We start from the raw sequence: 27,744 nt of genomic DNA on the forward strand, positions 1-27,744 counted from the left end.
TGTTTGTTTGCCGCCTACTATAAAAAACAGCTTGGAGGGAAGGAGGCATTTCAGTACTATAGACTGATGTAGGGTGGGAGGGACAGAGACACTACAGAAACAAGCAAAATGAGAAACAACTATAAAAAGAAAAAATACAAGAAACTGTAATTTTAGACCCTTTGCAGTCTAGATTTAAACCAACTGAACTATGGTGTGTCAGAAGGGAATGGTCTGCACCAGCCTGCCAATCGAATTATTGTACAGGGACACTGTCAGCCATAGGAAGCCAGACAGAAATGGCAAGTGCACCTATTAATTACCTTTAATTCTGCAAGACCTTCTGAACTGTGTGCTCCAGTGAGTGCTGAAAGGAAGATTCACGTTCAACACTGTGACACAGCCACTTGTGTGATACAAAAACAACCTGACCTATACAACTAGGAAAATATCACGTGTCCATCAGCTTACTCCTCAAGTACAACAAATGCCAGTGATATACTGATGGTACAAAGCCTGCATCCAATAGCACAGAGTGGCTCAGCTGCAGAGATCAGCTCAGCAATAAAGAACAGATGGCTGCACTTGAACCAAAAATTAGTTGGAGATGAAGTTCTTTTGGTTCACACTAAAAAAGTTTCACAATTAGTCAATTCAGCTAGTTGTCCAAGCTAGCTTTGGCACACCTGATGTTATGGCTTTTTAAACAAGGAAATAAAATAGATCATCTCAAGGTTTCTTTTGACTTATCCCAGGATCCCACGATTCTAAAATAAACTCCTCTATGCTGATTAACTCTATATAACTCATTCAAGTTCTAACATCTATTTACTTTAAAGTTTTGGTTTTAAGAGATGCACTCCTCCTTAAAGAATTATATGGAGCACTCAGGTTTTACACACATTATGCATCTTCTTTCCCAAACAGTGTTAGAAATATGGATAGTTATGAAGGATGGAAGTTCATAAGCAATACTATATGGGAAAGCAAAATAAAAAAGGTGTGAAGCATTATAACTTCAAGCAAATGGAGATGCAGGAAGAAGAAATTAAACCTGAAAAAGTAATATGGAAATAATACTGATAAAATCAGAACATAACCTTGAAAGAAAAGTAACAAAAATTTTTTGCAAAAATACAAAATACTGCATAAGGACTTCATTCATTATTAGCACTGTAAGAAATATGTATAGATACTTCTCTGTACATTTGGGCCCATTCATAAAATATTGAATCCTCTTCTGCTCTTAATATTGATTTTTAAGGAGACAAAGTATTTTGTGTTCTCTTTATGTCTTTGACCTACTCAAATGCATAAAGCCATAACATCTTCTTAGATTATGTGCATCACAGCCTGCTATTAAGAGGAGAAATACAACAAATAAGAGGATGCTGATGGTGAGCACCTACCTGAGGACGTATGACTTTCACTATGTTTTTAAGTGCAGTGTCTGGTGATGGAGGAGAACAGTCAGGTGTTGGGCCTGTAGAGCTGTTTCTATGGTTACCAGATCCTGGTGCAGTAATTGCTACCTGAGGTGCATTATCTGTGAATAAAATAACATCTACATGAAATTACAAATACTTCGTATATTTTAAAATAAAAGAGAACTTTGAAAACAGAAGGCTACTCAGAACACTATTAAAACTTACAAAACCTAATATAATTTAAATATCTTTGTTAAGGAATATATTGCATATCTACACTTATTTTTTCAGCCCATAAATTCATGCTATGTTAAGACTACATACAGCATCCTCTCAGCACCTAAACAAAATGAAGTGGAAACCAAGCATGAATATTTTACTTTCATTACCTTGAATTACTGACTGTGAATCCAAATATTATTGCTATGACATGGGTGAATTGAAAGGGAGATTTATAATGCAACTTCTAGCTCATCCTGGAAAATCCTAACACATATTACTAAGCTCTACATGTTATACAAACACATAACTAAATTGAATATGCTAACAGCCATCACTGACAACTTTCCTCAACATTGTGATCAGCATAACTGACCAGCAAGAACTAATTACATGAATATATGCTCAGTTTGTCAGGTAAATTTTGCATCCTCCATAGAGTTCTGCAGTGCAGTAGCTTCCTTTCCAGCAGTACCTCAGCCAGATAACCTACAGCTGGCTTAAAAATACCTGCACACCTGCATGTGTGTGGGAAACTGCTTGGGAAACTGTTCTTTGGACATATTTTGCTGTTGGCTTTTTATGGCACTGTGAAGAACCATTGAAAGGACTTCAAATATCATTCTTACCTTCTCTAAATGTTCTTAATGCTGTTTGATCAATGTAAAGTTAGTGAAAATCAGATCAGAGGTTAGAGTGGACTATGAAATATCTTCTCAGCTGTGAGAGTATCCAGTCACTGGAATAACTTAGCAAAAGGCAAAAAACTCCACATCACTTCAGATGTGGACTGCCATTGCCTGTGTGTGATTATGGTGATTATGACAGTGTTTGGGAATTTACTGAGCACCTCTGTGAGTTGCAAAGATGTGTTCCATGCTCCTAAATGTGCTGTTACACCTGAAGCTCTGCATCAAGACAATGGTGATAAATCTCATGCCTGTGGGCCTCAACTGACAGCCTGAAGGGTTCACAGAAGAAAACAAGTTTATTTGTGATTGTGGTGGTTGTCCAATATGTACTTCCACTCTGTGGATAAATCCATTCCAGAAAAACCCAACCATCAATAAGCAAAAGCAGCTCTCTTAAGCTGGAGAATTTTTGCCTAACCAATTAATACAGGTGCACACATGAGCTCCTCCCTCTGCACAAGTCACAAATGCCTCTGTGAAAGCCATGACAGAAGCTTCTCTCAGTCCTACTGACCTGAAATCATTCTTGGAAGGGTAACAGAGATATTGAAAGAAATGAAATACCCAGTCACATTAACAGAGATAATACAGGATAAAGAGGGATAGTTTCAGGAATGTAAACCTGATGGTCTTTCCAACTTACAGATACTTTCACAGCATGAGTGATTGTGGAAATCTGCAGGATTCTTCCTGCAGAAACACTGTGTAACTGGATGAGGTTTTTAATCAAAGTTTCTAATCAAATACAGATTGACAATTTATTCTTCTAAAACAAATGTCAGGTTGGAATGTTTCAGCAATATTGATACAGCACTTATTGAAAGCATAAACAAAAATTCAGATGGCAGATTAGCAGACATCCAGAATGGAGACATCCTGTAGGTAACCCCAGGTGTTACCTGACAGAGTGAACCCTCCCTCTCACAGAAACAGAAAAGTACAACTTTTTTTGAAATAATCTCATTGAAATTGCAAGTCCCAAAGGTGTGCAATCTTACCACCCAGATGAGTTCTTCCTGATTCATCAGAAGTGTGCACAGAAAGCTTGGTCAGAAGTAATTTATTTCATGAATAGTAAATGTGTGTTAATAGAACGTATCAAAACAAATTTCACACAGCCTTAGAAAATAAGTGAAAATTAATTCTTACAATAACATAAATGACATGGAAGAATTTTGATAGCATTTTAGAGAGCCTTTAAGTCTCTCATATTCTTTCCTGCCTGACCTGCTGTCTAACTCTAAAACTGTTCATGTGCACCATGTAAGTTTGAGTATTCTGTGATTTGAAAGCCCCAAAGGAGGGATAGGGATTTGACAATAAGAGAAACCTCTAAAGCCTTGCCATACTCTGCAAATCTCATAATGAGCACAAAGGCTGGATATGAGTAACACCTTAAGCGAGCTGAAAGTCTCAGGCTCTTTTGCTCCAGACTACGTAACAGCATCTTCTTCCACTCTATGGACAGGTAGAAAATAACCAATGAACCTCCCTTACAGAGGAATCAGAGAGTTGCTCTAAGATATCCCTGCTCTCCGTTTGGGGAGACACCAAACAAGGGACTATACTACTGTCAAGAAATGTGGGAATAAAGACACCATATACAGCAAGGTAAAAAATAAATTCTAGAGTGAGAAATGCTCCACATGAATCCAGCTAAGTGCACTTAGTGCACTTTTTTACTCACTGGTGTGAGAAACAAACAGAATGATTGTCTCTGACAAACAGCTAAAGCTATAAAGAGCACAAACTCCTCCATTCTTCAGCAGTTCCTGGCTTTCTGTCACTATTTCCCTGTGAGCCTGTGTGGCTTTGCTTAGAACAACTGCCCTTGAGCTATTTAGCACAGGAAAGCCTTGCAAGTGCAATCAGGCAGTGTTGCAGATGCAGAAGTATCTCAAGGATGGATCACTCAAAGGACACATCATAAGAAATGCAGATTGCTGCAGATGGTAACAAATGGCAGTCGTCTGCCCACCAGTTCATTCTGTTCCAAAGCCTTGTTGATAGACACCTCAGCTCAGTTTAACCACACTTTAAATATGCAGAAGAGGGGAAGATAGGAGTCAAGTTGTAAGAGCCAGGTTTTGGTCTTTGTATAGGAAACAGTTCTTGTTGAGCCTGTTCAGTAGCAGCTCACTGAAGGCCGGGTTTTGCTCCTTCATACAGTCCCACACGAGTGGCATTGAACCGACTGGGAGTGAGAGTCTTGGACAGAAAATTTGTTGGGAGGCACACAGGAGGAGGAACAGGGCTGTTACACACCCCACTTGACAGAGCTGAAAAAAAATTCTCCAGCTCCACTGTGTAAATACAACCATAACCAATTCAGCAACATACACAATATGCAGCAATCTCAGAAAAGAGAGTCTTTCTTTCCAAGCAAAATTAAGCAGCAATACAAACAAAGGATCATGTTTATATAGTCTAAAACCAAAAATTTTCAAAAAGAAGCTGTGCAACTTTTTAAAAAATAAACAGCCCAGAAAAAACATCCAACTGCTCAGTATTTCACGCCTTCCCTTCTTTCTCAAGGGGCTGTGTCTGACATGTAATGGTTTCTTGTAAACAATTTCTTTATTGTGGACAGCTGTTTATTTTCACAGTAGGATGTTCCCATTAGGCAACCAATAATGATTTACTACCTGGGTCTGCTCCATCAGAGAGAGAACAACACCATCAAATTAGTTTCTGCAACCAATTTGTAGGACCTGTCTGTTTATGTATACAGTACTTACAGTATCATTAAGAGAATCTTTGAATGTATTTTCTTTGGAATTAAAATTATATCATAAACATTTTTTAATTTTCCTTGGTGACAAAACTAAAGCAATTTTTTCCCCTTTCAGGTAACTATACTGGTAACACTGCAAGTTTCAGAAAAGCATTTCATGGCAAATAGAAGTTGAAAACTTCAGAAATTACCAAATTTACTCAGGAAGGATTAGGTCTCATGCTGAATTTCTGATAGTTGCTACAGATGGGGCCAACAGGGAAGTGTTTACAACTGTCATTCTCTTCTAGTTTCTGGCTCATGTTGCAATAATCTAGATGTTTCTGTGTAAGTCAGATAACATCAGGCTCCAGGGATCATCTAGCAGCTAAAACCCAGTGAACTGCAGTGTGCTCTAACAATATTCCTTCCCTCCTCTATCATACGTGAAAAGTTGTCACAAGGTCTACATAATTAAAGCTTATTCTGATTTTTGAAGATGCTTACTGAGGACTTGAAATTCTCCATTTTCTTTATTTCAGGGCAAAAGGAATACAATAGAAAAGGAAAATATATGAATGTGGCCTTTTAGCATATTGTAACAGCAAACTAAGGGGTTATTCTAGGGCTGTCTTCCAAAATGTCAGACAAAAACATAAAATGTCCACTGTTTAACTGAGATGATTAAAAAAAAAAGCCATACACAGGAAATTTTGCCTTTTCCTGTGCTGTGTGACATCAGTAGTCAGTTTCATATGTCTTTTTTCTTAGGGAGCACTGCACAGTGAAAAATGCCCTCATGGAAAACAACAGACCTAACATCAGAGTTCAACAAATGCTCCATCGACATTTGCATCCCACTATCTACGTACTGTGAGGACAAACTGCACACTGAAGTTTTTCAAAGAGATATTTTTTCTTATAATGTACTCAAAGAAAAGGCACTATATGTATACAGTGCCACAATATTAACTATCAGGCAATACTAAGAACACCAACCAGAACACTTACTGCAAGCAAAATATCAAAAGCCAGACACAGCCCATATTCCAGAAATATAGTTATAATTAGATTTCACCTCAGAAATAAATCTTTAAAATGGAACACACACTTAATCTAGTTTTCTACTTTCATTGCAGAAACATGCTAGCATCCTTATCAAAATTTACAGTTATGTCTGTATTAGCTATTACATCAGTTATTTCTACAACTTAGTGTAATGGCAATGGATCAGCAGATCAAAAACAGTTCATCTGCATGACACTCCATTTAGAATATATGTGGGTCTGAACTTTTAGCACTATCTAGCAACTCATTTATTCTACCAAACACCCTCACCATACATGCTCCTCACAACTTCCAGTTTCCAGAAGGACCCTATGGTTTTGGTGCTCACCTAAAATGGAGCTTTAGACCCAGAAAGAATCTGGTTTATGTGCTCCAAAGCTGGCCTGTGACTGAAGAAATGAACAGCAGCTGCAAATGATGTTTTATTTCATATTCACATCCAGTGCTCTGAGCCAAAATGCAAATGTATACTCCACCTATTTTATTTCCATAGTCTAATTATTTGTAGAGTCACTTAAATACTATATTCTCAGTTTTACAAGTTTCTATAGAAATGGAAGAGCTGTATATTTCACTTCAGAGGTATGGACCAGTAATAACCCAGTTTATACACTACATACCTAATACTGTGTTTAAATACATACACTAAATTCTAAGACATCTGAAAAGATAATACTAGGCATGAACAAAATACTTAAAGAACAAAGCCTAATCATTATGATCTTGTATACTACAAACTCAGGGACTGGATAGGTTTGTTCACTGCAAATCTGGGAGAGAAAAAAGAAAAGGGTGGAAAATGAATGTGTATGAACATACATACAAATAAATATATGGACATACACCTGCATAAATAAATGGACAACAATTGCAAAGGCGCCATATGACTAGTAATAGCTTCCTACAGCTCTGCTCAGTGTGGAATATTTCATGCAATTCTTCAAACTACTTGAAGGTGGATCAAAATCCTGCATCTGTTTTGGGCACCCCAGCATCAGGGATAATTTAGAAATGTAGATAAAGGTCCAGATGGCTCAGTGACATCTGGGTTCAAAATGCTTTCTAGTGTGGTAACAAGACAGAATTAAGTTTGATCAATTATAGCAAACTCAATTTGCTAGACTATTAGAAAACTCTTATCTAGTCTGGCAATTTCTATGGATTTCAATCTGACTTTAGGAAAAAAAAAGTTGGAATGCCTCTATTTCTATCCTTATAACTGGAATGAAAAAAGAATTGCCACTTAACATCTTACTGGATTGACAGATAAACCAGCAATTTCTGATTCCTGTGATAATCAAAGATATGGATGTTTTATCAGGGCTATGCTGATAACCTCATGCTGAGGAGACAAAAAACTTCCCTGATTCTGCTTCAGGAAATCTTTGAGCTTGATCTATAAGCAAGAGAGAGACACAGGCCCACATAAGAATCATCTAAATCTAATTTTGCATGGTAAAGAGCATTTGGGCCCAGTGAAGCCCCAAATCTTGTAGTGAGTTCATTAACAACCCTTTCTAAGGCAGAGTGAGGAGAATCAACCCATTATTCTAAACCAAAACCACACACGTCAGTAAAAATATGTGTGTATGAATGTATGAGGACAGCATTTGGGCTTGATCCATTCACTGTGGATCACTCTTGGCTGCTGGATTCCAGCAAGAGCAGATTTACAAGGCAGGAGTCCAAGCCATCAAATAGGAAAGAAGTAACAGACCTCAAACTGGGCAGAGTAGGTCACAAAATAGCAGGAACCACACTGATTTTATTCACAGATGCCATGTGTAAGACTTCTTGGACAGCATGTGTGATAAAAATGCATTGTCTCCTGTAAGTGGGGGACCCATTGTAAAGATTACCAGCAATTGCATATAGTAAATTAAGCAGTTCATATGGAAATCCAGAAAAAATTTTGAAAACCTCCTATTTTGTGAGGCAGATAAAAAAAAATTCATGTTGGAGAATAGCCTCAAACAGGACTAAGCAATTTCCCATAGCATAGGATTCAACTTTAAAATTGTTTTAACTTGACCAAATTCCCACTGGAAATCTTCTCTGTTACATAACTATTCAATATGGAATAAATCTCCAAACTACAGATAAGGACAATCATGCATTTCAGGATTTCAAGAAACAAACATTACCAGAGACATTTCAAAAGAACAGATGGAAGAGTGAATAATAGAATCAGTAGGTAGCTACATCGGATGCACAGGGAGAATGGTTGGACTCAACTGTTAGATTTTGCTCTTTTGAATTTGCTTGGTTCCCACACACTTAAACCTGAATAACCATTGTTCTAAGTAGAATTGTAAATATATATCTGCAACTGTCTTGGTGAAAGCATTTGAAGCTACAACTGGCCTGGTCTTGGATGTGGCAGCTATTTCAGGATTGTATTTGGAATTAATTACCAGTGAAGTGCATTCCAGTGGCAGCAGGGGGTCTGTTTAGTTGTTTCTGCATCATCCAAGAGAGTTGAGCATGACTATTATCAAGTTTATATTTCCTCTAATCACCCACCTGCACAAATAGACTTTGGAACTGCTTCAAGCTTGCATAACCCTTGTAATACCAGGCAACTGTCTGGAAAAACATCTCTCATTAAGTACTAATGAGAAATGATGGGTGATTTCCACCATTTCCTGAGTAACCTTTTGAGACTGCCTCTGCAAGCTGCTGATGTCTAATTGAGCATTCAAAAACAATACCACACAGTTGCCATCTACCTTCTTTTTTGTGTAACGGCTTTTTTGGTTGGCTTTTCCATATTTAACAGGTTTTTAGTGAAATGATTACACTTTTCTAAGACAGATATTTCATATATTTCTCTATTTGCACTGTCTAAATATATAGGTACCATATTTCTGGGAGTTCAGTGAAAAGCATAGAATATAGTTACAGGTATGAATTTTTTTTTTTTTTTTGTTATCTTATCCATTAACTAAAAACTGGAATGCCTAATAGTCTTGTAAAAAAAAAAAAACCCAAAAAAAAGAATGGTAGTTATTGGGGATTTGGGGATTTCTGTACTTATTTTAAAATTTAATTTATCAGTGAGAGGTCACTGAATGTGATCATGTGCATGCCATAGTATTTCATAAGGCTTCTCTTATAAACCATAGAAATTGACCAAAATGTGCTGTGCAATGAAAATACTCCACTATTACAAAGCCTACAGATGATTACTGAATTAGGCTACATTGTCAAATTATTTCAGAAAATAAACCACAAAAGGTGGTGAGAGTAAGTGCTCTCACATCATTTAAATAATGCCACAGATAGCCATACACCCCAGGGATGAAGCTCAGTTAATAAATAATTTAAACAGCCTTGAAGATAAGGCTCCCAATATGCATCTATCTACAGCTGCAGTGCAAATCAATTAATGGAAAAAACATATTTTCAGTTCTTCTAAGTATCAACTAATTAATAAAGCTCTTTATCAGAACACTGAAATGAAATTAGTTACCAAAAAATTCTAAAACCAAAGAGACTGAAATGATGTTTTAGAATGTTTTACAATCCAGTTATTCCTATTTAAAGTATCTAAATTTTCAAGCAGCTTCAGAGACATTTAGAAAGCTCAACTCTCACCCTGAAAATTTATGTTTTGTGTTTTAATATATACTTACACTGAAAGAAGTATGTTGTTAATATATATTGCATATTGTATCCAATGTAACAGTTATATTCATTAGGCATAAAGAACTTGTCCAGCAAATATAATACAAATGCACAGTCAGAATTCAGGGAATCTTTATGGGCTTTAATGTTCAATCTGAAAGAGATACCAAAGCATTTGTACCAGAGTGGACCAGTAATATAGACCAATATGTTGCTCTGATAGTGTCCAAATGGCTTGAGAAAGATAAAGGAAATAATGTGGATAATTTTGGAATAACACAATTCAGTTTCCAACCATTAACAGCTAATTTTTGGCACTACAAATCTAACTAAAAGTCCCACACAAGTCCTGTCACTCTTACTGGCAGAACTCCTAACCACTAACAACTTCCTACTGCAAATGCCATTGTTAAAATGATCAATAGCAAATTCTTCTTGCAGTTATAACAGATTGAATGGGAAAAACTCTGAAAGACAACTTAAGCAATTGATTAGGAAAAGGCATTTTTTTCAAAATTTACTTACATAATATTCACAGAGAGTTCTGATATCTTTTCACATAAGACATAAATAGACATAAAAGTAATGGAAATGCTCTTGGATAAAAGTTCAGTGTCAACTCCAGTCCTATGGGTAATAAAATGGTTTTAATAGTGCTGCACTATTTATTATATATCTCCCACCATGGAGAGAGCAATTTCTATAAGAAAAAGGACATGGGGTGAACTGCAGCTGGAGCTAGACTGGAAAGAATATTCTTAATAACAGCTGGTTTAAATGTCACCATCCATATTTTGTAACCACAAAATACATGTACTGTACTGCAGAAAGAACACATTGGGCTCTAGAGCCACAGAATATGAAATGGTCTTTTTGGTGGTTTCTGTTTTCTGATAGCAATAAAACAGCTGGGTGTGAAAATATTCTTTCAGTTCTTCCAAAACTGAGGCATATGAATTTATATCAGGGGGAAAAAAAGTAAAAGACAAATTTGATATCCTGTCACAATAGCAAATTATTCTACTGCTAGATACTATTAAATATATGCTGCATCTGTATGTTTGTGGATTGGCAACAAAAACCCTTTCCCACCCTATTTTGTTATATAGCAAAATCCTACATCTCTTGCACACTTCAAGTTTTATTTTGAGGTGGCATAAAAAGAAAATGGAATAAAAAGAACAAAAATCAAATCTCTGTAAAGTAAGAGAAGAAAACTTTCTGGCAGCTTCATGTTGTCATCAGGACGAGCAGATGAGAAAGGGAGACAGAAGCAGAGAAAAGGGAAGTAAACGAGTGGTTTTTATTTAGCTTCAAATAGAACAGGAGATTTTTTTTAACACAACACTGATTACCTTCACTAGGAATCAATGTTTTTCTATTTTTAATCATTTATTACACTGAATAAAGCAAATAAATCTGTTCATTGTGTACAATACTGGTTTATTTTAGAAATTGCTTAATATTTTCACAAATATTTTGACTTTAACAAAATTTAGCAAGCTATGCCAAGATTTCTGCTTTCCAAATGTACCAAAGTTAATAGAGAAGATTATCAAAAATGCATAAAACATATTAATTCTCATTAAAAAGAATTCCCAGTGGAACACAGGTAAACATATTGAAGTATTAAATACAATCTCTTAGTTATTTCCACAAAACTACAAAGTTTAAGTTGTGTTTTACTGGAGAAGTAAAAACAGTAGAAATAAGAGTAGTTGTTTTTTTTCTTTAAATAATAAAATCTAATATTTCAGATCTGATTCAGACCAATGCTAAAATAAAATTATTAACATGGCTATCCAGTTGATAGTATGATATGAGCTAAAATTATATTCCAATCTTAACACAGTCAGCCACCAAAATAGATTCTCCTAAAGACTACCAGGTAAAAGAACCAGAAAAACTTTTTTTAGCTTGTTTGGTGTTTAGGAAAGGGAAGAGTTACTGCATGGAGTATCTGGCATGGAGCTGGGATGCACACAGGATGTACCCAGCATGGAATAGAATTCTCATGTTCTGTGATACAGATAAAGTCACTCATATTATAGTCTTAGAGTTCTCAACCTGATCATCCACATCTCTGATATGGGACACAGAAATGCAAGAGATTTCCCAAGATAACAAATCTAATAGCTAAACCAAAGGCAATCACATAACAAAAACTACATCTACTTGCCATCTACAGCAAGTCACAAACCATTCCCTAATAAGTTGAGTTAAACTTGCAACCTTCAATACAAAAATATCAAAAAAGCTGGAAATACTACACAAGGAGCAAGAGATCAAGAATATTGGTAATGCTGAGAATGTCTAGAGTACCCTAAGATATGTATGTTGCAGTGTCTATTGATTAAACATTCAGAGTTGAGCAGCTGTATCATCTGAAATCAAGAGACCTAACAGTGGAGAAACTATTCTTCCTCAAAAGACAGAGTTCTTTATGTGATTCAACAAATAGCTCTACTGCATTTCCAGTGTTTCTGGAAATCACTTTAGCATCTTTTACAGTACTTGGACTGCATTGCATTATAGACACAACTCAAGTGAAGCACTAGCTTTTGAGCACTGGATCTCTCAATCTGTAGGACTCAATTTCATTTTCATGCAAAATAGCACAATATGCAGTCTTGAATATAACAGGATAAAAAGCATGAGCTCAGGATAACTGGTTCTTCCCAGGTTCTAAAATGGAGTAAGATTCTAACTGAAAAGCTTTGTAGAAAATCCAGCTAAAGATTGGCAGGAAATTCACAGGTGCATCAGGAGACACACAATATTAGCTAAATGCTTGTTAAGATCTCTGCGCAGTGCTATACCAATTTCAAGCTTATACTCCTCTAAAATGTACCAGATGCATGCAAACTGTAAACAAAGTAATGGATGAATTTTTACTATTACTCCTAATATTAGGAATTTGATGAGTTTTACAGAAGTTTTATTTCCCATTTATCTGTTAAGTTACTGCCACTTATGAAAGGCACTCTGAGGTGGAGTATTACTTACTAGAAATGGAATATGTTCTATGTGGTCTATATATATATACCAGCCCTAACTCAAAAGCACTACAAAGAACATGGCAACTAATAATCATTTAACAAAGAAAAATTCAAATCTTGCTAAATAATATTTTCATGTGGGCTTTAAAATGCAAAACAGTAAAAAAATAATTATGTTCCTTTGAATTATTGTTTTGATTTGAAAAGGGGTTTTGTCTGACAGCATGCAGTCAAGTGTATAATGAGATCATTCTAGATGGTAATCACACCAGGATGGATGAAACTGAGCATTGGTCGGAATGCACACACTTTGATGAGCACTCATTTGCAAAAATTGCCAAGAACTCCTGTGAGGACTGATTTTTTTCAACTGCATTTTAATAAACAATAATAAAACCCAAGGAAACATCAGCAAATTTTTAACATATGTCGAGCAGAAGCCATTTTCTCTGTAGAGAAAATGGAAGCTGGTCCTTTGGAAAATGAAATTACTTTAATGTAAACATATTTACTGGAATGTAGTGGATGGGAGGAGAGTGCACGTATTTTCATAATGAACTGATCTCATGGTATCAGCCATCCCCCTGAGTTTTAACTTCAAATATGACAGAGTGTTTTTAAGAATAACATTTCATTCTTCAGGATATTATCAGAGATGCTATCCAGGGGAGCATATGATGGGGAGCAATTATTGTAATTATAGACTAAAAACCTTTTAGAGGGATGAAAAGGTTTTAAAGGAAAGTACATTAGAGCTGCAATATGTAAGAATTGACACGACTTGTGCAACCTCAATTCAGTCCCCTGTGCACATGCACTCTGAAGAACCCTGTATGATTATAATGCTGCTTCTCCACATGGCCTCTGCTGCATCAAGGTCATAAAAATGTGGGGGAAATGGACAATGGAACAAATGAAATTATGGCACATTACTCTAGAAATATGGCAGTAGCAAAAGATATTATAAACTAAGAGATGCAAAATATTTTCCTTAAATACCAAACAGAAACTCACAGAAAATATTCAAAATGAATGTTAAATGAGAGTTACTAAAGCTGGAAATTTTTAATCAACATATGTAATTTGTATCCAAGAATTCAAAAAGATCTGGCAAGAATTCATCTCAACAAATGGTGCTATTTCTTAATAGCAACTGGCATATTGATAAGATTTAAGAAGACTAAAAGGAAGCTAATGGAGTAACCTGGGTAATTATAGGATTTCAGTCTGAGAGCAGGAATAATGGAATAGCTGATATAAATGAATAGCTGAATAACAAATGGAAAGGACATAGGTCATGTAAATTAGCATTACTTCAGAAAAACTGCATCTTATTTTTAACCTGGGTTTTCTAAATAAAATGTTAAGTTTGTTGGATAGAGGTAAACACTACAAGTACATTTGGATTAACAAAATGTATTCAAGTGGTCTATGTTTGCAGTGGAGGAAATTAAAAGATTTGTACCCTGAATTGTTCCAGATATATGTGTATGAGAAGAGTGCACTATCCAAATGGAAGAGAGGTAACAGTTTTACCATCTTTATTCTGCAAATCCATTATGGGTATAAGGAGTGTCAAAAAGCCTCCATAAATCTCATTCCTTTAATGCTCTTTGGCAGGATTCTGAAAGCTGCCAGTTAAATGGGCAAGAGTCAGCCAAAAAGAGGCTCTAGAAACAGCAATCACTGAATACTTCTGTCTGTTCCACTGTCTACTTCTCAGTTTGTGACACTGAAGTTTTATTTTAGCCCTGCAGGAAAATTTCTGATTTCTTCAAAAGTCAAGAAGTTGAGTGAAAGAAAAAAAAAAAAAAAATTATTGTAGTGCTTTGGAGATAGAGTCTGCTACTTATGCAATGACAAAATTGGAGGATTTCAATTTTCTAGTTATTAATTTGAGAATTTTATGATGACAGAGGTTTGTCCAAATACAAAATTTCTCTGTTTAAAGTAGAATAACTAAAGGAACAGCTGTGCTAGAGGAACCTATGGCTTTATTTCATGCTGCCCAGGACTGCTTAGAGGGGAAGCCAGTGTATGAACAGCTATTGAAAATTTTTATAATTTATTTTCCCTCATCTCTTAATTTTTACTGCTAATACATTTATAATTAGTCAAATTCTAATGAAAATAGTGCTTGTTTTCCACAACGAAAGTTAATTTTTTCCTCTCCCTTTGTAACTTCTAACAAATAACCAGATTCCCATGTTGTACAGGAAATTGAAACAGTAAAGCACAGATACTTCTTTAAACATTAGGGAGGCAATATGTGCACTGTGGATATATCTACTGACAGCAGGCTACAGACATGTCAAGAAAGAATATGGGACAGTATCTGTCTGCATAAAGTGAATATGGACCACCAAAGCCTGTGTCTTGGGTAATGCCAGAAATCTGCCATCCCTGCACAACCTAGGAGCAAATTCTTATGTGGAAAGAACTTCCAGGCTGTCTCACTCACCTCCTGAGCACTACCCTAATACAGCTAGAGTGGCCACAGCTTTAACATGCTGTCACAACGTGATTAGAAGGAAGTTAACAAGGTTCAAATCAGTGTTACACACCTCACTGACCCATCTACAGCCACTTCCAAATACAACTGTGTAGCAGATAATTTAAGAGGCATCTTCTCCTGATTTCAGACAAAATCATAAGGGAAATATTCTCACAGATAGTAACTTATTTTTCATCTCATATCACAACAGACATTTTTCCAGTCTCATGTCTATACTTAATTGACTAACTCCTAATTCTAATGAAAACCCTTGTTTTGGAAGATAATGTATACGGTGAAAATGTAACCAAACTGAAATCACTGACACCAAACACGTGTCAACATCAATGACATTAGGAATACACATCAGCCTCTGAGAGTCAGACCACTTGAAGACCTGCTCATCAAGACCAGCAGGTCTGTAACACCTGCCAATACAATAGTAACCAACACAGGACCACAGGTGAACTGTGCTCCTCTAGCAGACACAGTATTTTAAAAAGGCAGTAGAAAGCATCCTAATTAAATACTATCAGAAATACAAAAAATAGGCATGAAAATATTACGAGACAAAACTCCCAAGCTTCTCGCATATTGGGAATTTGTATTTGAGAAAATAAAGGCAACTATAAAATGCCAGAAGATACTTTAAAAAATTTAAAGAAATTATAAAATTGTAAATTATTTTATAGAAACATCTACAGGAGAAAATGCTCTAGGCATAAATTTCAGGAATCTTTTCTGGTTTTGGAGTGTGCTTAAAAAAGAACTAGCTGTACTGAAGAAAAAACCTAGCAAAATGCAAGATAGAAGAGCTATTATATATTTCACTCTTTCATCAACACTCTCTTGATTTTCATTAAAAAGTAACATGAAATTAAAAATCTTAGCTTTAAACATATATTAATGTATTAGACAAAATAGCTTCTGATAAGTGTGCACTATACACTGTGGCAGTCAGGATGACAAATACAAAATGTGTCATCACTGAAATTCAGGAGGAGAGTAGTTCAGTTTCTGGTACTATGCTCCGGAAAAGATGGGTATCTCGAAACTCTGAACATGAACCTTACAACACTGTAAAATAACCTGTTAAACCAAGAAATTCATACATTCTGTACCATAGCCAAATTATCTCCATTTAGCTCAAACATGGGTTAAAGGAAGTAAAAGAATAGGAGAGACAAAAATGTCTAAGTCTTGACACTAAATTTTAATAAGTTATTAACTAAAAATTCAGCTGAATTTTTAAAATAATTTTCAATTTTTTCTTTGAAGTAAATTTTACTAAAAAGCACACAAATAGCAAAATCAAACTATTTTTATTTGGACTAAATATAGCATTTACTATACCCCTTCAGTTGGTATAAACATTATAACCCAGATTTGCTTTCTAAAGAATTGCTGGAGAGCTCCAACTTATCCAAGGACAGAATGTTGGGCTATCTCTGTCATCTGGCTGGAGTTGGCTATGAATACATTGAAGTTGGAAATGAGAAGCTTCTTAATCACTAGCACAGAAATCAGTTATTCTAATATAGACTTCTATGAAGAGTAATAGGCACAAGACCCAGATATTTTGAAGCTCTATCATAAAATGAACCACACAAAGGCTAGAACTTAACTTTTCTCCTTCTAAGGGGCATATTGTCATTGTGTCAGGGTACTGTGAGATTCTCTTGCTCATTCTTTCCAAGACCTATGATACTCTTTCTGTGCTAAATGTAAAGGGGAATTATATTGTGCAAAATATCCTGAAAACTGGGAAACTTTAGTTAACAATGGGAGTATTTCTTCAAGGCAAAAAATTACTTCGAGAAGAAAATGCTTGCTGCCTAAGAATTGTTCAGCTATTAGGTTGTTATGGAAACACAACCCTCTTTTGTCAGTGAACCAACTCCACCAAACAGATGCAGGGCTCACGTTACGATACCTATGCCCTGTGTTCTGTAATGACAAGCTCTGAGTGGCTCTTCACTTCTCACTCAACACACAGGCCAATTATACTCTTTGGAGATAATATCCCCTGAAATAATAGAGCAATAAATGACATTTGATTAGCACTCATATATCATCACAGAATGTTCTGATAATAATTCCTTGGAGGGGATCCACAAGATGATCAATGTCTAATTCCTGGCCACGCACAGGACGGCCCCAAGAATCACATCATGTGTCTGAGCTCTGTGAAAACACTTCTCAAACTCTGGCAGGCCTGGTGCTGTGATGCCTTGTCAGGTCCTGAAGCACTAGTAAGTTTTAATGGCCCTGATAAGCATTCTGAGGTTCTCCATTCACATCCCTGCTGCTTAGAAAATCCAACACTGATGGCAGGTAGGTAGTAATGATTTTGAATACACACCACAATATCATAAGCCTTCATGGACAGTCCTTATTTCATGTTTCAGAAACATCTGTGTTAAATTAGGCTGAATTTCAGAGAGTATTTTTAACTGGTTCTAGACCAACTTATATTTCCTCCTTTATTATGTTCTTCCCTCTACCCAACTAAGATGATTTTTCTTGATCATTAAATATCTTTCCTTGAAAGTATTGAAACCTGGGGAGGTCATGTGTTTAAGTGCACAATATCCTGCTATCTCTGGTTTGAAAAGCATACTTAAATGAAATCCAGCTCTATTAGCAGTCCTTCTGCCTGAAGCAATTCATGTGAGTGGCTCTCAGAAAAGCTTGTGTGTGACCCTTCAGATCAATTTGAGTTTCAAAGTGCTGAAGCATCGATGACTAAAGCTACACTCTTGAATTTCCATTCATCCAGACAATTTTTTATATCTGGCAGTGTGATGGTTCCTTCTTGTGGCCACTTTTCACTGCTTTGCTTATAACTAGAAAATAACTGCACAACAGTGAAGGTATAAATTCATCAAGTTAGAAAATATGTATTTGGGATCTTAGTCTCAATCTGAAAAACTAAAGTATTCAAATATTCAGGATTACTGAATTCAAACAGAAACTGATGATCTGACAAATAGAACTTTATTTACCAAATCAAGTGCTCAGTGATTTTGGAAACTAAATAAAAGACATTTTTTAATGTTGATAAAAAATGTTATCACAGCTAGGCTCTTTTTTTCAATTTAGGTTTCTGGAGAATAGTGTCCTAGATATCTGTGTAAGACTGCTGACACAGTATTATGCAGCTGAGGTGATCTGACACACTGACTACAAGATTTCAGGTTCATTTTCACTGTAATGACAGGAGAGGGACATCAGGCTGAGCAAGGAAAAAAAAAAAAAAAAAACACCAAAGCCTAATAATGCAGAGAATTGGCCAGCTTGGGGACAGTTTGATACATTCTATTAATTCAATGTCAACTACTTTTTAATTAATTTCCCTGTTGTGATTATGAGGCTATAAGGTATGACTAATTACAGATTTATTAACTACTTGGTCCTCCTTATGGGTCCCTGGCATTTAAGCACAAATCAAGTAATTTTTTAGATAACAAAAACATCCTGACTGACAACAGCAAGACAGCTCAAAGTACACTTAGCTGGAAGAAAGAGAATAGCTGCTAGCTCTTTTATGTTTCAGCTCCTTCCTTGTGCTTGCCTGCTATAGGATACTGGCAGCACAGCACATATCTAAGGACAATTTTTATCCCTGATAGAATCCATATGCTTGATATAACTGGGTAGAGGAGTTGTACAAGAGCTATCTTTAAAATTACTGACTTGGGAATTGCTGACTGTGCAGTGGCTGAGAGCTCAGCACAAGTGAAGCCCCATAGCATTTACCTTATTTCTCAGCTGGATTTTGCAGCCCACACTGAGTTCTGCTTTGCCACAGCTCAGCTATTTTTAGAGTTGAAGGTGGCTCACTAAAGTGTCCCTGACCTGCACCCACAGCACAGTAACATAATGAAACATAATGAGTCCTGGAACAAGAATTCTTTTATCCATTGGTGATTCTCATGCAGTTTACATAGAGAAATGTCTCTTCTGTCATTGAGATGCTTTACTAAAGCCTTTGTTAATCTGCATAGACAGATCAAGTTTTCCAAGAAATGTGGTTGTTTTTTTCTTCCACAAATTGTTCAGGAGAAACAGAGCTTGAAAATCCTCTCTAATTCCTGATGATACTCAAGGATATCCCAAAAATAGCTTAATTACTACTGGCCATCACTCACTATTATTGAAAATATGACATGTAAACTGCCACCTGGTCTCACTCATAGGGAGTTTCTGCAATAAAAATTATAAAAGTAGACTCAAAGATATATAGTCTCCCTACTGCGTAGGAACATGCACTTAACTACAACTTAAAAAAACCAGCATTTATGCTTTAACTGTGAGCATAAACCAATAAATGCAACTGTTCCTATATAAAACTAATTTCTTGCAAACAGACATAAAACTCAGACAACACAGCATTTCAGAAGTAGAGGTAACCAACTTTATGACTACTTTTATTTGCATCCCATTTGGTTTTTCTCCCTGAAAACTAACAAGCCTTTAGCATTTGTTGCACAGAGTTCTCATCCTCTTCCTTACCAGTTCAACAGTAAAATTCAGGACAACTACTGAGCAGTCTGGTTTTTCTCCCCAGAGCACTACATATCACATAATGCAGAAATCTGAAACAGTATTCCCAAAGTCAGCATGTCTCAGTGACACAAGAATTGAGGGAAATTCAGGGAAAAAAGCATGCAAAATTAGATTTTTTTTTTAAATTATCTATAATCATATGTAACTTATTGAAGCAATAAGTCTATATGACCTCAAGTGGCAGGGTGACTTCACATACCATTACACCTAGTACTAAATACCTTATAACAGAGTGACATGATTTATTTCATTTGGTCCATTTGTAGTATGAGATAAGAGCCAACAGAATTTTAGATACGGTATGCAAGCCAGACCAGCTAAGTAACTTCTACATTTATAGCTTAAAGTAAAACCACATTTTCCTATAAAGCCAAATGTTCTTTAAAATAAAATGCCAAGGGGAAAAATATCATAGTGGTATATGGAAAACTAAGATAGAAGGAATTACAGTAAATGTGTATTGTCAACTCATTGATCTTGTTAGATCTTCTAAATATCATGCATGCCCTCTTGAATGTCCTACAGCTTCCTTGGTTATACTCCAGGCCTCTGATACATACTATTTTAAACTTTACACAAAACATACTTCCAGATTAAGACATAAAAATGTCCTTTATAGGATCTGTGTTTCACACTGATCTTAATGGATTTACTATGCCTAAGAAAAATGCTTGTGTTTAGCAAACAGCATAATTCCAAAACCTGACATTTTAACTAGTGAAAACTCCATCTTTTTAAAAAAATACTAATTACAATGGGAAGGTTTATTTTTGAGCCCCATTACTAAGAAGGCACGTAATGAACTCCCCCTACCAATTTACTGGGTATATATATGGCAGTCTTTCCACTGCAGTATAAATGATTATGGTAATTATTCAAGTAGAAATGTGAAAAACAAAGATAATTTGTTATTTTCTTCCTCTACTGAAAAATAACCCACAATATTGTCCTGCACAGACTAAATGTTTTTATATTATCAGAGCCAAAACCATCAAAGTAAGAAACACAAGTAGTCATGCTGATGTTCAAGTCTGGTTCTAGTCCATTCTGTGCAACTATGCTACAAAGATGTTATCCTACTTTGTGCCACCTTTTAAACTGCTGCTCATAATGCAGGTTCCACCAAGTCTTCTTTAGCACAAATTTAATAGAGAGGTGGAAATTACAATCCACCTTACCTTGCAAACTGCAAAGCTTTGTCTTGCTATCTGGCCCTCATATACTATGCCTGACACAGCTCTAGAACTCTTTCAATATTAGTTCAGCTGTGAAATCAAGAAAGTGCTTCCCCTTACACAGACCAGATCACTGACATGCTGTTAGTCAACAATCATCTGTTATCCTTGCATATTACCCAAATCATGACTTCTGGTTAAGATCACACAGGTCAGAATGTCAATTGCTTGCTTCAAATAGGTCTCTGCTGCTGAGAACTGTCATTTGTCAAAGCAGACTCTCAGTCCAATTAATTAGAGCAAAATGACTATATTCTGAAATTCCTGTACCAGGTGGTAAAATGAGGATTTCAAATAAGAGTAATGCAAGAGATCATATAATTTTGGAGAACATAAACAGAATTCTTACAGATAATATTATATTTACAGATAATATTCGACTTAGCATTATTATATTAGTTTCTAACTATTTCAACTGATTCCTGTGAAAAGCTATATATAAGACAAACAGCAGTCTGTCAAACTGACACTTAATATTTCTCTTAATTCTCATTCACTATTTAGTTTACAAAAATGGATCAGATATTCTTTCACGTAACATGAAAATGCCGAGTACTTTAAATTTTGTAGTTCCATTATGCTGTTGCTAAGCAGTACTTAGGAAAAAAAGAAACAGGTTGGTTAAAGGATTACTGCAAAAGACTTGTTTACAAGAACATCTTTCTAATTTGGCTTTTTTGCAACCTTGTATTTATCTAAGAAAGTATATAAACATCTGCTTTGTTTTCACTTCTACAGCATTTTGCTATTAATCTTTATTCTGATGTGAAGCTCTTATGGTAGCTAATGGAAGACTATAATCATACCGTGATAAATAGAGTACTGCATGCTTAAAAATATAGACCTATATATTCTAAAGATTAACACTTACACCAATGGCTGTGCAAAGGATTATTTGGTGATTTACCTGGTCTTGAGGAAGGAACTCTTGCTATCTCTAGGGAACAAGGCTTTTTGGTGACTGCTATGTCTATCGAATCACAAAGACTGCTGTCATTTTCTGAAGGAACTGCATCCAGAGGTACAGAGGGTATTGCTTCCAATGCATAACCTCTCTTCTTTGAATAAGATTCCTGAAATGCAAAAATTTAAGTAGGTAAGCGAGATATTTCTCAGATGACACAGGAAAAATCAGGCTCAGTAACTCTGCGTAGCAGGGGTTAGAATTCAGCAAATTAAATACTGCAATCTGCTGAAATCCAAACTGTAACAGACTAGAAGAATTCACTTCTTATTTCTTTAAATTTTTGTATAACACAGTTCAAATTCAGTTTACAGAAGAACTTTATTCATAAAGGTTTGTGTTTAATGAAGTCTGGATTACTGCTTTTGCCATACCTGTTTTGCTAGGTTGTAATTCAGGGGATGTCTATTTTTCTTTTTTAATTGTATCTCACAAGAGCAACAATTAGATTAACTACCACAATTATGTTCTCTTCAGGGATGGTTTTACGAAATGTTTATATTTCATATAAGAAAACTAAAAATATTCCTTCTACATATGGATGGCAGGATCCCAGGCTGTGAATGAAGATGAATTACTGCTCCACATTTGAGCTAAACAATGACAAAAAGTCCCATAACAGCAATACATACAGCAAATTCTACTGATTAGCAAATGTCGAGGGAGGGGGGAAAAAGGAATTAAAAGTTTTGCTGGTACAGTAATCCAGTCAAGCAGACTGTTTCTAGTTTCAAACATGAATAGAAAGATAACATCCAGTTTCAGTAGTTTCACCAGAGATTGATTTTTTTTCATCCCATCAGAAAGCAATTGCATGGGCAAACACGTATTTCCACATCTTTGGATGTGGAACATCCATTATATCGGACATATGGATGTCTCTGAAAGTCAACCATCAGACATAAATCAAATATGATATAATAAAAGGCAAAGGGCAAGAAAGCAACCTGACAGTTGGATATTATCATAGGCCTATTCAGAAAACAACTGAAGAATGGGATAAAACAAAATGTGTAAAACAAAATGTGGAATAACAATTTCTTCACCAAGAACTTTTATTACCTAAAGTAAGCTGTAGGTAACAGTGTCTTTAAGATAAACAATTTCTACTTTTAGCAAGTAATTACATGACTCAACTCTTTGTCTCTTTTTTTTTATTTTTTCCTGGTCATTGTCCTTATTTGATCCTTGTGAGAGTTCACAGTTTGGCAAAAATTCAAGGCCTCTTGAAGGATAGGGTTAACATGGCAACAAGAGCAGCTTCACTTCAAAATTCTTGATGACTTTAGTAGAGACAAATTTAAATCCCAGGTTAAACTAACAAAGAACTTTAAAATGAACACTGGAAACAGTTACCATGGGAAAAAAAAATTACACAAATAAAATAAATAGAATACTAAGATGCATTTGTTTTGTTTTTTTTAATTAGTATGTACTAGCAAACAATACAAAATTGGTGGTCAGTATTCAACAAATATATCTAAAAGAGGAATCTGACTGCACCTCCACCTGTTTCTCCCTTTCCAGTTTTTACCTAGTCAGATTATGAGCTCCCAGTATTAGTAATATCACAGATATAAACTAAAAATAAACTAGTTTCAGGTAGTAGACATAATAAGGATTACAAAATTTTGCAAGTAGGCTTCCTGCAGCTCCAAATGTAACTTTATGAACTTAAGCCATTCCATTCCTTAAATGAAATTAATAGAAAATTGTACAGAGGCATCAAAACAGTTGAAGTACAACTGCAGGACAAGAGAATCAATCTTTCCTTGAAAAAAAAATGAATTTTTACCCTGTCCATTTAAGTCGGCTGTAAAAAAGCAGTGGCAAAAATTTATTTACCAAAGCAATGAACTAAAACAGGAGACTTCAATTTAATCCTTGTACTCCTCTAGAAACATGCATTTAAGTCAGAATGCCAAACCCTAATTATAGTAAATCTACCTAGAGAAGCCCATGAAATACTGCAGCCTTAAAATTGTCACAAAACACCAAAGTGAAACTCTGTGCAGCACCTGAATTCAGCTACACTAAAAAATAAATAAATAAATAAACAAACTAACAAAAAAAACCCCATTAAAAATTGATACACAAAACATAAGAATAGACATTGGATCACATTTTGTTTCACTCAATATTCTGTCTCAGAAAGCAGCCAACAGGTGCTGACCTAGAGAATAGTGGAAACCAACATGAGATCAGGTCAAGCATGTAGTAACTGCTTCTCCTTCTGCAACACCCTGTGGGTCTTACACTTCATGGTCAAAAGGTGCTGACATTGTTTCACATGTCTACCAATCCAACTTTCTAGAATTACCTTCTCAAGCTGCCTTTAGAGCAAATGTCCCCTTTCACAGTTGGCATGCCCCCCATTTTGTTTTCAGCTAAGTTTGACATCACTGCTTTGTACTAGGTGTTTTAGATGGCAATGTTTGTTTTAGATGGCAATGAAGGGTTGTTCTTTACTTATCCTCTCCTTGTCATTTCACAGACATATGCACTTCCCATGTCCTCTCCTTTAGGGAATGAGAAATACTAACCCACTTATCCAGCTCCTCCAGGATCTGACCATCCCTGTCACCCTTCATTCTCTTAGCCTTCAATGATGTGACAGGGATCACATTTTCTCAGATTTCCTCATTCAAGATGAGAGCTCACCAAGATACTGACATCACAATGTTCCTTTTTTTGTACTCTATTCCTTTCCTAATTGCTCTTAACATTCAATTTGATATTCTGAATGTTATTCAACATTCTGTAATTAACATTGCATGAATATAAATGTCAGAGAAGAATAAATAAAAATGATGGAGGTACTCAGAAAATGGTTAGAATGTAAACTACTGACAATTAAATTCCTCCTAAATATCTCTCTAATAAATAAAATATAATAATAGTATGTCCAGAAAAAGTCAAATGAGTTAGAACCAAAAAATAATTGTTAATACTTTAGAAAGCCTGGAATTCTATCAACTTACTAAGTGAAGATGATAAACCTTAATTTAAAAATGCATATGTAAAAAAATGAAAAAAAAAAAATTCCTCATTGCTGAAGAAAAACATTGTAAAGTATTCTGGTTGCTGCAAAATGTTCTCCATTGTTTGAGAGTTTCTAGAAAACTTCTAAGACCTAAACTAATTCACTAAACTAATTCACAGCTTCAACTTAGATGTTAGCAAATGTTGTAGGTGTGAAGCAATGTGATCCTGTTTCTTTTCTAAGATTGAAAGCTCTTGCCCAACTGCAATAACAAGAAACTACAGTAATTCTACATGTCCAAGTTATTATCAAGTGCATAATAAAACCTCCTAAAAATACTTTTCTCTTTAGTCCTGAAATCAAAATCTGAGTCTAATTTGTATTTTTAAAATAGAGATTGAATAATCTCAAATTTCTGTTAACCATTCCAAATTGCTGAACATGAGACATAAAACTGACCACCACCACCAAACAGAATTTGTCCTTATTTGAAATTATAACTTCATAAAAATAATGTGTTGGGCTGCTAGTACATTAAAATAAGTGTTTTTTGGTTTTTTTGTTTGTTTTTTTTTTTTTGTGGAAAGGATAAAAATACATACACAATAGAAGTAAAAAAAAACCCAACAATGAGAGTGAGTGAGTCACTCTAGTGGGAAATCACTAGAGAACAGCCACCCATACTGATAAATGTAAATTGGATTTTTTGTCTCGTAGCAAGAAACAGTGATGTGACACTGAAGCTGCAGAGCACATGCCAAGGACACACTGTGACCCTCATTCATAGGCCTGCAGTCAGTTGAGTCTCCTCTGAGCATATGTTGGAAGGTATAATACCTATGAAATACTATATCTGAAACCTGCACAGGGGTAAGAGATTGTTAATCAGTGGGAATGAAATTGCTCTTAAAATACCTACTTTAGGCCATTGCAAAGAGTTAGACACAACTGTGAAACAATGTGCCATAACATGACTAAATCTTCAAGAACTACATGGTGTTGAGTTATATATTTTTCCACATTTTTGTCAGAGTTCTAGCTTCTCTTGCTTCTGCCTTCCATATAGTCTTGCCTTCTTCTTAAGAATCAAACTGAATGATGTATGCTTAAGGGCTGAGATGTGAGCAGTACATGCAAATTTGTGTTTGTATGAGCTATTAATAGAATGATATAGGCTCAGAAGGCACTTAATCTGAACTGACACTCTGACAAGAAGATAGAATTCGTACTTAACAGAATTTTTTTTCATTCTGTCAATATCCTTTCCTGTAAAAAAAATCAGGTCACTGAGGCTTTATTACTTCCCTGGAACATGGGACAACACACCATGGTCACACATAACTCTCCTCTTAAAGTAGAAATAATATGGGAAATATAGACAGATAGAATGCAATATATCTGCCACCTTTAGCAATATCTTTTTCATTTATATAGATAGCAAAGAAGAGCTCTTAAATTCTGACATACCCCTTGAGATCCAGCAGGGGATTGTGCTGTCTCTCCTGGCTGGCTGAAGGCCAGAGGACCAGCATCTAGAATCCAGGTGGCTGTCCTTACATCATAGTATGACAAATTCTGCCTAGCTGTTCCTTAGAAGAGTACTGTGATACTTTTATTGATGAAACTTTGGAGAGCTATTGATCTTATATGCTCCATCAACCTTATATGCTCCTGATCTCCTGAGTGTGAGCAATGAATACTGCATTCATCTCATTTATGTCATAGCATCATAGAATAATGGAATGGTTTGGGTTGGATGGCACCTTTAAAGGTCATCTAGTCCAACCCCATGCTATGGAGAGGGGTATCTTAAACTGGACCAGGTTGCTCAGAGCCCCTGACCTTGAATGGTTCCAGGAATGGGGCATCTACCTCCTCCCTGGGTGAACTATTCCAGTGTTTCACCATCCTCAGTGAAAAAAAAAAATAATTCCCTTATATCTAGTCTGAATTTATTTGCATCAAACATACTTCCTGACATTTGTAAACAGACTGATGTATATAACCTTGCTGGACTAGGACATTCACACCAAAATATTGATGATAAGTAAGTGAAGGTTGTTGAGAGGAAACAAGAATTCAAGCAAGAAAGAAGTCCTGACCAGAGACTAAAGATCATTAGAACAGTTTTGTGATATGTAGCAAGGTGGAAAGGGAAATGCTTGATCCTGAACAGCATTGTACAAGTTTGCTACAATAATGTACTAAGCAAAAAGAACTGAAATATTTCCTATGTCACAATAACCCAAAACCCCAAGTAGATGGAGAAATATTTATTTTCACTGTCTTTCCAGTCAAAGATATCAGGAATATTACTATTATTTATGGCTAATAAAAACACATTTATCTATTACTAATAATTTGACAAAAGAAAACTTCAATTGTACAATTAGAATAATTTTTCATGAGTCAAACTATCAAAAAAGTTCATTGTTATGACAGCTAGAAACACTTGAATGTGTAATTTGTCATAGAACATATAATAAGGTTTATGATATATTACACAATCTGGAAAATCACCAATAATTAATTTAAGGGTAATGACACTGGAGGATCTACTCTGGTCTGCACAAGGTACTTCTAGGATTTTAAGAGAGTATGATTTTTTACCCTTTCACTAAACATCTGAAATGGCAGGTTCACTGTTGTAGGAATAATACAAGTACAGAGTTAACTATGTTATATAAAGTAATTATTTACCTTCTGCACCTGAAACAGCCTTTGTAAGTTTCAGTAAGCCTTCCAAAGAGCTGAGAAAAACATCAGTTTTAAAAA

General features: G+C 35.5%; 1 protein-coding gene across 3 annotated transcripts in view; it reads right to left on the reverse strand.

Moving 5' to 3' along the window:
- Positions 1 to 27,744, reverse strand: part of ANKS1B (ankyrin repeat and sterile alpha motif domain containing 1B) — a 399,263-nt gene that overhangs the window by 261,706 nt on the left and 109,813 nt on the right. For all 3 annotated transcript variants that reach the window (XM_079304860.1, XM_079304861.1, XM_079304862.1), the window contains 2 exons: positions 21,930 to 22,095; positions 1,389 to 1,525 (listed from right to left, as the gene is read on the reverse strand). In XM_079304860.1, coding sequence (XP_079160986.1) covers positions 1,389 to 1,525; positions 21,930 to 22,095 — 303 coding nt within the window. The remainder of the gene's footprint in view (positions 1 to 1,388; positions 1,526 to 21,929; positions 22,096 to 27,744) is intronic.

The sequence above is a fragment of the Erithacus rubecula genome, assembly GCF_903797595.1.
Source record: "Erithacus rubecula genome assembly, chromosome: 4".
Classification (NCBI taxonomy): Eukaryota; Metazoa; Chordata; class Aves; order Passeriformes; family Muscicapidae; genus Erithacus; species Erithacus rubecula.